We start from the raw sequence: 12,323 nt of genomic DNA, 5'->3' as shown, positions 1-12,323 counted from the left end.
CAGGCCACAGAACACAGTTGTTATAGAGTAAGGTTTGATTGGTATTTTTCATGTCTGACACAAAGTTGATTTTTAAAATATTGTGTCCATATACCTATGAATTTTCATGCTGATAGACAAGCATTAATATAACTTTATAAAGAACTGTCAATGAAATTTGCCCCACAAACTAAAAGAAAGCTATCTGTGAGAACTTCAGAGCCAAAAGGAAAGTTTAGAAGTTAACCCGCAGGATGATATTCATAAAAAATATCTCCATTTTATTGTGGTATATGTAAGGTATTGTCACAATATATTTAAATTAATATGAATCAGGAAAGATTTAAACTCCTTCCATTCTTCTTTACAACTATCTGTAAAATATCAGAGGTAAGTGAAAGGAGTAGCTTCACCAGTCGCAGGGACCTGGACTAAAGAGATGATGAGATATTTTCTATCAAATTTAAAATGTCATCACTCAGAAATATTGTGATCTTTCCAGATCAACCATGTGCTAATAACAACTCAAGATGAATGGATGGAAAGGATGAGCAACATAACAGAATTCATCCTGCTGGGCCTGACCCAGAATCCAGGAATGCCTACTACAGGAGTGTCTACTACAGGAGTGCCTACTACTATGGAGTCTACTTTTATTTGCTGTGCTTTTAGTCATCTACTTGATTACACTGGCAGGTAACCAGCTCATCTCAGTCATCATCTTCACTAGATCAGCCCTCGGTTCTCCCATGTACATTTTTATGTCTTATTTGTCCATGATAGATGGTTTCTACATTTCCTCCACAGCACCCAAGTTGATCTTTGACTTGATCTCTGGAAAGAACACCATTTCCTTCAGTGGCTGCATGACTCAGGCCTATGCTGAACATTTCTTTGCTGGAGCCAAGATTGTCTTGTTGATTGTCATGGCCTATGACCGCTATGTAGCCATCTGTAAGTCCCTGCACTACATGACAGTCATAACTGACCTGTGTGTGCTTTCCTGGTTGGAATGGCTGGGGCTTTAGGCTTTCTCCATGGAGGGATCCAGATTTCGTTCATGGTTCAGTTACCATTCTGTGGCCCCAAAGTCATTGACCATTTTATGTGTGATTTAATACCTCTCCTGGAGCTTGCCTGCACAGTCATGCATACTCTGGGGCCCCTGATTTCTGCCAATAGTGGGTCACTGTGTTTGGTAATTTTTTTCAATGTTGGATGCTTCCTACATTGTCATCCTGAGCTCCCTGAGGACTCAAAACTCTGAAGGGCATCGCAAACCCCTTTCCACCTGTGCCTCTCATGTCACAGTTGTCATCTCATTCTTTGTACCTTATTTGTTCCTCTACCTGAGACCCATGACCTCCTTCCCCATTGACAAAGCTGTGACTGTCTTTTGCACCATAGTAACTCCTATTTTGAATCCTTTAATCTACACCCTGAGAAATGCAGAAGTGAAAAATGTCATGAAGAAGCTCTGGGGACAAATAATGAAAACTGATGATGAATAAACCTTAAGTGGAGTATTCAGGCAAAAAAAGAAAAAAAATCTAGTGATTACAGAAATTTTCTCCCCTTCTTAATTGATTGAACTGGGATGATTCTCCTGTCTGGATCAATTTTCTTTAGGGGCTCATACATTATAAGCCAGGGTTGATATTCAGAAGACATAGTAGACACAGTGCTGAGAGCCCACGATAGTCTTAGGAGGCCATGAAATGTTTTAACTGCATTTACAACAGAAAGAAATAAATTAATATAATCTAAATGCAGCTTACACTATAGTCATCTATATAGCAATGCAGTCAGAAAGGATAATTTTTAACATTTGATGGAGGAGAGGGCCTAAGAGGATGAAAGTACCATGGGTCCACAAAAGTCATAATGTTGCCCTGACTGTGGGTATGAAACAGATCAACAGCAATATTCTTGAACAGTCATTATACCCAGAACCATAGCTAGAATGAAATTTTATTTTAAAAGAGAGAAAATAACTACACATGAAAAAAGGACAGAACAGTAAGTAGGAAATAAGCTTTCAAAAAGCACATTTATACACTTTTTCCGATCTTTCTAGGTTTGAGAGGTTTATAAATAAAATAAACACAGCAACAAAAAGAAATTTTTACTTATCACAATCCCAAAAATATAACATTTGTGCACAAAAGTGCATTTTGAAAATTACATTTCATCATTCCCTGTAGTATACAAGAGTTTACAAAAGTAATTAGAAACAGAATTGGATGGCATAAAATAAACATAATTGATAAAGTCCATAGAGCTAAGGAAGAAAATATCTATACATTAAAGTCTGGTTTTAGACAGACAAAGGAAAAGAAGATTCTGAAGACAAAATAGTGGTTATAGGAAATTTCCAGTGATTTAAGAACAAGTCATGGAGCTGTCATGGAACAGCACAAAATCATAAATCTGAGCTAGAGTAAAGAATCCATGCAATGCACATAATGAAATTCTAAGAGATTCAAAAATAGTCAGAGATTAACTGCTTTGGACCAAATAGGCTTCTCTTGTTGGATTCTTGTTGGATCTTGTTGGATTCTCTTATCAAATCCAACATTAATTATACCAGTAAATGTTAACAGATTGTTTCACCTATCTATTTTTTTTTTTCATCTTTAATTAAAAAATAAGAAAATAAAATTTCCCAGGTGGCTAAGTAGTAAAGAATCTGCCTGCCAAGCAGGAGACACAGGTTCGATCCCTGGGTTGGGAAGATCCCCTGGAGAAGGAGGACTTGGCAACTTACTCCAGTGTTCTTGCCTGGGAAATCCCATGGACAGAGGAGCTTGGTGGGCTACAGTCCGTGGGGCTGCAAAGCATCAGACACAACATTGCAGTTAACAACAACAAATAAGAAAATAACATTATATGCTTCCTTAAATTGTGCAGATAAAAATGACTTCAAGCAGAAAACTGAGTCAGCTAAAAATTAACAATTGCCTGGATTTCGTTTCAACTTTCAGAGATTCCACAAGAGCATAAACAATTCTGGGGTCTTAACAGAGGAACCCACGAGCACTGCTACTGTTATTCACTAACCAGGATGGCAGGGAGACCAAAAGCCCATCCCAACCTCACTTCACTGCAAAATGTGTCATCACAACCAAAAGGCAGTTCTCTGAATACTGAGAGCTTGTCCCTCACCAACTCCCTATTCTGGGATTAAACTATACTTAATTATTTCTATAGTGACAAAAGGGAGAGCTGGTGGGATCAGCTATGAGATGCTTGAAAGTGAAAGTCACTCAGTCATGCCTGACTCTTTGTCCCGTGGACTATACAGTTCATGGAATTCTCCAGGCCAGAATATTGGAGCAGGTAGCCAGTTCCCTCCTCCAGGGGATCTTCCCAACCCAGGGATCGAACCCATGTCTCCCACATTGCAGGTGGATTCTTCACCAGCTGAACCACCAAGGAAGCCCAAGAATACTGGAGTGGGTAGCCTATCCCTTCTCCAGTGGATCTTTCCAACCCAGGAATTGAACTGGAGTCTCCTGCGAATTGCAGGTGGATTCTTTCCCAGCTGAGCTATCAGGAAAGTTCGAGCAGCACTTATTTCAGAAGCTCTCACTGATAATGAATCCTTTTATTCCATTTCCATCCTCTAGAAGAAAGAGGAAAAGGGAGAGCTCAGTTGGAGAGACCAAGAGGTCAATCTCTGTATAGAATTTGTGATTTCTGTGGAAGACTTCAGAAACTTATTTTCAGGAGAGTTCTCAACCAGGAATTTGAACCTAAGTGGATGCCAGCATTGCATTTCTAATGTTCTTAAGATTTTATTATCAGGTTACCTCTCACTGTAACTATAAAGGCTTTAAAATTAACTAACACTACAAATACAAAAGAAGCAAACAAATTCTGGGGCTAAATTTCTGAAGAATTCAATGGATAGAAAATACAATAGAGAACATCATCAACAGATCAAATTGAAGAAAAGAATCAGTAGACAGAGAAGAGAAACATTGAAATAACAATACTGAAGAGAAAATTATTAATGAAAAAGAATGAAGAAATCCTATGTGATCTATGGGAGACCATATAAAGGATATCAAAATCATTGTCATTCCAGAGGAGAAGAGACAGAGAAGGGGTCAGACTGTTTATTTTAAAAAAAATTAAAGCAGACCCTCTAAACACAGGGAGAGATTTGGGCAATCAAGTCATGAAGGTAAAAGATTACCCATTATATTAATTAAAAATGATCTTCTCAAGACACTTTATAATAAAATTGTAAAAGTCAAACACAAAGAGAGAATCTTTTAAAGCAGAAGGGGGAAGAAGTTTTAAGCCTGCAAAGAAACCTCCACTAGATTAAAAGCAGATTTCTCAGCAGAAGACTTAGAGGCCTGGAAAGACTGAAATGATATTTGCAAATTATTGAAAGAAAGAAATTGCTGACACAAATACTCTATCAAGAAAAGCTATCATTCAGAATTAAAGCAGAAAAAAAAGACATTCAGAGAAACCGTTAAGGAACTTCAATACCACTACACCTACATTTAGGCTTCCCAGGTGGCTCAGTGGTAAAGAATCTGCCTGCCAATGCAGGAGATGCAAGTTCAATCCCTGGTTCAGGAAGATCCCCTGGAGAAGGAAATGGCAACCCACTCCAGTATTCTTGCCTGGGAAATCCCATGGACAGAGGAGCCTGGTGGGCTACAGTCCTTGGGGTTGCAAGAGTTGGACACAACTTAATGTCTAAACAACAGACCTACCTTACAAGGAGTGCTGAAATTTCTTTAAGCTAAAATAAAGAAATATTGACTAGTAATCTGAAAATACATAGAAACTACTGTTGTTTAATCACTAATAGTGTCTGACTGTAAGTAACACAATGGACTGCAGCAGGCCAAGCTTCATCATCCTTCACTAACTCCCAGAATTTACTCAAACTCATGCTCATTGAGTTGGAAATGCCACCCAACCATCTCATCCTCTGTCACCCACTTTTCCCTCCTGCCCTCCATCTTTCCCAGCATCAAGGTCTTTTCCAATGAGTCAGCTCTTCACATCAGGTGGCCAAAGTATTGGAGCTTCAGCTTCAGCATTAGTCCTTCCAATGAATATTCAGGATGTGATTTCCTTTAAGATTTGACTGGTTTGACCTCCTTGCAGTCCAAGGAAATCTCAAGAGTCTTCTCCAGCAAAATTCAAAAGCATCATTTCTTTGGTGCTTGGCCTTCTTTATGGTCCAACTCTCACATCCATACATGACTACTGGAAAAACCATAGCTTTGACTATATGGACCTTTGTTGGCAAAGTGATGTCTCCACTTTTTAATATGCTTTCTAGGTTTGTCATAGGTTTTCTTCCAAGGAGCAAGCATCTTGTAATGTCATGGCAGCATTCACTGTCTGCAGTGATTTTAGAGCCCAAGAATATAAAATCTGCCACTGTTTTCTATACTACACACTGAATAAAGAAAATGTATAGTCAAATTCTGAAAATGTAATACTATAATAGATGGTGTGCTAACTACTTAACTACAGTATAAAAAGATGAGTATCAAAATAGCCCTAACAACTATAATTTATGAAAGAATGTACAACTTAAGAAGAGGTATATTGTAACATTAAAGACATGTAGGGGATATAAAAGGGTAGAATGTATGTAATTGAATTAAGTTGCTATCAGTATCAGTATAAAGTACATTGTGTCACTATGTTTTAGGTAAGCCGCATGGTTACCTAAACCACAAGCCCAACCAACAGTAGATTCACAAAGGATAAAGGCAAGGAAATCAGAGAATAACACCATGCAAGGTCACCAATTCACAAATGTAGGCAGCAAAAAGGATCAACCATCAATACAAAACCAACAGAAAACAGTCAAATAGGAATATTAAGTCTTTGCATTTCAATGATTACTATAAGGGTAAATGAATTGAACTCTCCAATCAAAAGGCACAGAGTTGCTGGATGTATTTTAACAAAATAAGAGGAATTTCCTAGCTGTCATATAGATAGTTAGGGCTCCTAGTTTTCCTTCCGAGGATGTGAGTTCAGTCCTTGGTCCAGGAACTAAGATCTCACAAGCCATGTGGCACAATAAAAAGAAAAAAAAAAGGTGGATTTCCACAAGATTGATATATGTAACTATGTGTGGTGATGGATATTAATTCCAAGACTCGATCTCTATTTCTGATCTAGTTTCATTGCTCTGACCCACAGCCTCTTCATGGCCTTCTTCACTTCAGCATTTCTCAGGGAGTAGATGACAGGGTTGAGCAGTGGGGTGATCACCGTGTAGAACACGGCCACCATCTTGTCCGCAGACAGGGTGGTGGAAGGTCTCAGATAGATGAAGACGCAGGGCCCAAAGAACAAGGTGACCACGGTGATGTGGGACCCACAGGTGGACAGGGCCTTGCGCCGCCCCTCGGAGCTCCGAGTCCTCAGATGGAGCAAGATGACCACATAGGAGGCTAAGAGGACCACGAAGCTGATCACAGACAGGGTCCCCCCGTTGGCAACGATCAGAAGACCAATGAGGAAGGTGTCAGAGCAGGCAAGTTTCATGAGGGGAAGCACATCACAGAAATAGTGGTCAATTACATTGGGGCCACAGAAGGGCAAATGGAAGATGAGAAGGATTTGGGCCAAGGAATGCACTAATCCCCATATCCATGCTGCTCCCACCAGGAAGGCACACACCTGCCGGTTCATGATGGTGGTGTAGTTGAGGGGCTTGCAGATGGCCACATAGCGGTCATAGGCCATCACAGTGAGCAGGAAAATCTCAGTTCCAGCAAAGAAGTGGATAAAGGAAAGCTGTGTCATGCAGCCCCACAGAGATATGGCTTTCCTTTCAGCCAGCAGATCTGAGATGAGTCTGGGGGCTGTCGTCGAGGCGTAGCAGATCTCCACAAAGGACAGGTAGCTGAGGAAGAAGTACATGGGGGAGCCAAGGCTTCTGCTGCTCATGACAGTGAGGACAATGAGGAAATTCCCCAGCACGATGGCTATATACAGGAGCAGAAATATCACAAAGCAGACTTTCTGCACCTCTGGATTGGAAGAAAGTCCCAGGAAAATAAATTCTGTCACATTGTGTGTTTTAGCCATGACGTAGCCACCAGGAGGCAGTAATTTGGGTATGTGATCCAAAATAACACAAAAGAATTCTTCCTTTAGCAGCTGAATTATATAATAGTCATTTGCATACCTGAAATGTTACCATTCAGACTCTGCAACCTAAAAGTGTTCTCAGAAATAGAAAGTCCATCTCTGCAATCCATAGGCCATTACAGTCAGTGACCCTCTTCTCCTAGGACATTTTGGCAATACAGCACTTTACACATTGAATTGTATTTGTTCTATGTGACCATCTGGCCCATGAAACTGAGCTTTCTAGAGAAGAGATTATTTATTGCTACCACTCTATCTCCAGTGCTAACTGAAGCGCCTGCACAAAATTACACTCAGTGAATGTACATAAGATGAAGGAACAGTGCATATAGATCATCCTAGCCTTCTTAGCACAGTATTTGGTACATCACAGAAGTTCAGCAAATACTGAAAGAACAAAGGTCACCAAGGACCAAGACCACATCTTTCCATCCCTGAATCCCAGGTCTAGCACAGTGCTTGTTTCAGGCAAAGACCAGGCCAATGTGAGAGCACTTTGTGAAACACCACAGGCTTTCTGGTAGCATTCACTTTACTTTCAAAGTGAAGTTATAGTCATCACATGCTCACAAAACAAAACTCACCCTACTGTTTCTGGGACTTTGCTGTCTCACTACTGTTCCTTTTATCTGTTCTGATCCCAGAGAGTACAATAGTGCTCTGAGCACATACAGTTTTCAATCTCCAAGCATTAAGGTCAAGTTATGTAGAGCTCACACATTTTAGGTGTTGCCAGATGGAGGATCTGCTCTCCATGCAAACTTAGGAATGCTGAGACTGTCAGTGAGTCTATTCCACCAGATTAAAATCAAGAACACAGTGGACTTGCCTCTCAGATGTTCCACAGAGGAATAAGAATTCTGTCAGCTAAGCCTTGTGTTCACTCTGCTGAGAGATACTAGAGGTGGAGGGTATATGTGATGATCAAATGAGAGAAGATTGGTCCCCAGAGAGGTCATGTCTTTCCCCTTCCTAATCAGGCACCTACCTCATGGGAAGAAGGACCTGGATACCAACATCTCAAACTTCCTTGTAGGTAACATAACTTCAGAAATCAATAGGGAATATATTAAAGTAATTTCACCCAGTGTTCACAGGGCACTTAGGCTATGGGGCTCTATGCTGTTCTGAGGGCAATTAGATCCAGCTCTTGCTTATCATGAACTCAGTCATGGTTCTACATGAAATGACACCATCCCTAGGATCAGTTCAGTTCAATCTCTCAGTCATGTCTGACACTTTGTGAGCCCATGGACTGCAGCACGCCAGGCTTCCCTCTCCATCACTAACTGCCGGAGCTTACTCAAATTCATGTCCATTGTGTCAGTGATGCCATCCAACCATCTCATCCTCTGTTGTCCCCTTCTCCTCCTGCCTTCAATCTTTCCCAGCATCAGGGTCTTTTCCAATGAGTTGGTTCTTCGCATCAGGTAGCCAAAGTATTGGAGTTTCAGCTTCAGTGTCAGTCCTTCCAATGAATATTCAGGACTGATTTCCTTTAGGATTGACTGGTTGGATCTTCTTGCTGTCCAAGAGACTCTCAAGAGTCTTCTCCAACACCACAGTTCAAAAGCATCAATTCTTTGGTGCTCAGCCTTCTTTATTGTCCAACTCTCATATCCATACATATGGAAAAAACCATAGCTTTGACTAGACAGAACTTTGTTGGTAAAGTAATGTCTCTGCTGTCTAGGTTGGCCATAACTTTTCTTCCAAGGAACAAGCATCTTTTAAATTCATGTCTGCAGTCACCATCTGTAGTGATTTTGGAGCCCCTCAAAATAAAACCTGTAACTGTTTCCATTGTTTTCCCATCTATTTGCCATGAAGAGCTGCAACTAGATGCAATGATCTTAGTTTTATGAATGTTGAGTTTTAAGCCAACATTTTCACTCTCTTCTTTCAGTTTATCAAGAGGCTCTTTAGTTCTTCTTTGCTTCTGCCATAAGGGTGGCATCATCTGCATACCTGAGGTTATTAATATTTCTCCCAACAATCTTGATTCCAGCTTGTGCTTCATCCAGCCCAGTGTTTCTCATAATGTACTCTGCATATAAGTTAAATAAGCAAGGTGACAATAGACAGACAATGATGTACTCATTTTCCAATTTGAAATGAGTCTGTTGTTCCATGTCCAGTTAGTTGCTTCTTGACCTGCATACAGATTTCTCAGGAAGAAAGTCAGGTGGTCTGGTATTTCCATCTCTTTCAGAATTTACCACAGTTTGCTGTGATCCACACAGTCAAACACTGGGCTCAAGGAATTATGGGCCACAAACATCAGAAACTGAGACAGCACTTCTCATGGCCTTTGGTGTGGATGAAGGTAAGGCTACAGAACAGTTGTTCTCAACCATGGGAGATTTGCCCCCAAGAGGATATTTGGCAACATCTGGAGACATTGTTTTCATTTCCTACCTTTGTAGGAAGGAGGCGTTCCTGACATTTAATAGGAAGAGTCCAGAGATGCTAAGACACATCCTACAATGCAGAAGACATCCCCCTACCACAACAACAACAGCTATCTGAGCCAAAATTACAATACAACTGCTATTGAGACACTCCTCTCAGAAGGAAACAAATTTTTTCCAAATTAATATTTATCAGTATTAAACTGGATGTTGGTTTGAAAACACTACATGTGAGTTTATTACTCTGCTTGACCTCATCTCTATTAATTTTCTGCCATGAATAGTTTTCCAATGGCATAATAACACATTGTAAGATCAATGTGCTCTCTCCCAGTCCTAAACATAATTGTCATTAATTTAGCCTGATTAAAATTAAAGTTGAAACAAAAATGCCAAGTTTCAACTAGTGATTAGAAGACTATTATGAGCATATATTTTTAATTATTTTACAGGTTTTAACATAAGATATCATGTAAAAAACCCAAACAAACTTTTTGGCCAACCTAATAATTGCTTTTGAAAGTACAAAGTCTGAATTAGCCATTAACATTTTTATCATTATCCATTATATTTTTAAAAATACTAGGAAGAAGATTAGCAAATAATTAAATAAAAGCTCCAAATATTTAAGAAAATCTACATTCATTCTGTACATCTCATCACTGAGTTTCTGTGGAAGGCTGTAAGACAAAATATTTTATATTTTTAATTTAATATTTTTAAAATTTAATACATCTAAGGAAGATGAATTTTTAAAGTTAGTCTATGAATGTGCATTACAGGAAAATTCATTTGTTAAAGTATTTGTGGATGAGACTATTTGCTCACTGAAAGTTATAAATTTTCAGAAAAGGTTGATGCTATTTTCTTTTCTTTCTTTGTTTCTTTTTTTTTTTTTTACTTTACAATATTATATTGGCTTTGCCATACATTGACATGAATCTGCCATGGGTGTATATGTGTTCCCCATCCTGAATCCCCCTCCCACCTCCCTCCCCATCCCATCCCTCTGGGTCATCCCAGTGCACCAGCCCCGAGCACCCTGTATCATGCATCAAACCTGGACTGGTGATTCATTTCACATATGATAATATACATGTTTCAATGCCATTCTCCCAAATCATCCCACCCTTGCCCTCTCCCACAGAGTCCAAAAGACTGTTCTATACATCTGTGTCTCTTTTGCTGTCTCACATACAGGGTTATCATTACCATCTTTCTAAATTCCATATATATGTGTTAGTATACTATATTGTTGTTTTCCTTTCTGGCTTACTTCACTCTGTATAATAGGCTCCAGTTTCATCCACCTCTTGAGAACTGATTCAAATGTATTCTTTTTAATGGCTGAGTAATATTCCATTGTGTATATGTACCACTGCATTCTTATTCATTCATCTGCTGATGGACATCTAGGTTGCTTCCATGTCCTGGCTATTATAAACAGAGCATTGTGATGAACATTGGGGTACATGTGTCTCTTTCAATTCTGGTTTCCTCAGTGCGTATGCCCAGCAGTGAGATTGCTGGGTCATATGCCACTTCTATTTCTAGTTTTTTTAAGGAATCTACACACTGTTCTCCATAGTGGCTGTGCTAGTTTGCATTCCCACCAACAGTGTAAGAGGGTTCCCTTTTCTCCACAACCTCTCCAGCATTTGTTACTTGTAGACTTTGGATAGCAGCCATTCTGAGTGGTGTGAAATGGCACCTCATTGTGGTTTTGATTTGCATTTCTCTGATAATGAGTGATGTTGAGCATCTTTTCATGTGTTTGTTACCATCTGTATGTCTTCTTTTTTTTTTTTAATCTAACTTGCTTTCACTTTATTTTCCAAAGATATTTCAATATTAATACAAAGAAACTTCTTTTTTTTTTTCTTTTATAACATTTTATTTATTTTTTTTTTTTTTTTTTGAGCTTGTGATATAGTTTCTTTTTTTAGTCTCTTAAGATCCTTTGTATTTCTGTGTTGTCTGTTGTGATCTCTCCATTTTCATTTCTAATTTTGTTGATTTGTTTCTCTTCCCTTTGTTTCTTGATGAGTCTGGCCAATAGTTTGTCAATTTTATTTATCTTCTCAAAGAACCAGCTTTTGGCTTCGCTGATTTTGCTTTTGTTTCTTTTGCATTTATTTCTGCCCTAATTTTTAAGATTTCTTTCCTTCTACTAACCCTGGGGTTCTTCTTTTCTTGCTTTGCTCGTTGGTTTAGATGTAGAGTTAGGTTATTTATTTGACTTTTTTCATATTTCTTGAGGTAAGCCTGTATTGCTATGAACCTTCCCCTTAGCACTTCTTTTACAGTGTCACATAGGTTTTGGGTTGTTGTGTTTTCATTTTCATTCATTTCTATGCATATTTTTATTTCTTCTGTGATTTGTTGGTTATTCAGCAGTGTGTTGTTCAGCCTCCATATGTTGGAATTTTTAATAGTTTTTCTCCTGTAATTGACATCTAATCTTACTGCATTGTGGTCAGAAAAGATGCTTGGAATGATTTCAATTTTTTTGAATTTACCAAGGCTAGATTTATGGCCCAGGATGTGATCTATCCTGGAGAAGGTTCCATGTGCACTTGAAAAAAGATGAAATTCAATGTTTGGGGTGAAATGTCCTATAGATATCAATTAGGTCTCACTGGTCTATCGTATCATTTAAAGTTTGTGTTTCCTTGTTAATTTTCTGTTTAGTGTGAGTGGGTATTAAAGTCTCCCACTTATTGTGTTATTGTTAATTTCCCCTTTCATACTTGTTAGCATTTGCCTTACATATTGTGGTGCTCC

At 39.0% G+C, this 12,323-nt stretch overlaps 1 protein-coding gene and 1 pseudogene across 1 annotated transcript; one reads left to right on the top strand and one right to left on the bottom strand.

Moving 5' to 3' along the window:
- Nucleotides 1-526: 526 nt before the first annotated feature.
- Nucleotides 527-1,490, top strand: LOC110145694 (olfactory receptor 4C45-like; annotated as a pseudogene).
- A 4,645-nt stretch (nucleotides 1,491-6,135) lies between these two features.
- On the bottom strand, nucleotides 6,136-7,065 carry LOC110138505 (olfactory receptor 4X2-like). Its single transcript, XM_070464692.1, has one exon. The coding sequence runs from the start codon at nucleotides 7,063-7,065 to the stop codon at nucleotides 6,136-6,138; it is 930 nt and encodes a 309-aa protein (XP_070320793.1).
- Between the last annotated feature and the right edge of the window lie 5,258 nt (nucleotides 7,066-12,323).

This window comes from Odocoileus virginianus, unplaced genomic scaffold, assembly GCF_023699985.2.
Source record: "Odocoileus virginianus isolate 20LAN1187 ecotype Illinois unplaced genomic scaffold, Ovbor_1.2 Unplaced_Contig_60, whole genome shotgun sequence".
NCBI lineage: Eukaryota > Metazoa > Chordata > Mammalia > Artiodactyla > Cervidae > Odocoileus > Odocoileus virginianus.
Note: the sequence above shows the minus strand (reverse complement) of the source record. Positions and strands in the feature narration are given on the sequence as shown.

What these genes read in the sequence shown, in the direction of transcription:
- LOC110138505 (XM_070464692.1), bottom strand. Translation starts at nt 7,065, where the DNA reads ATGGCTAAAACACACAATGTGACAGAATTTATTTTCCTGGGACTTTCT.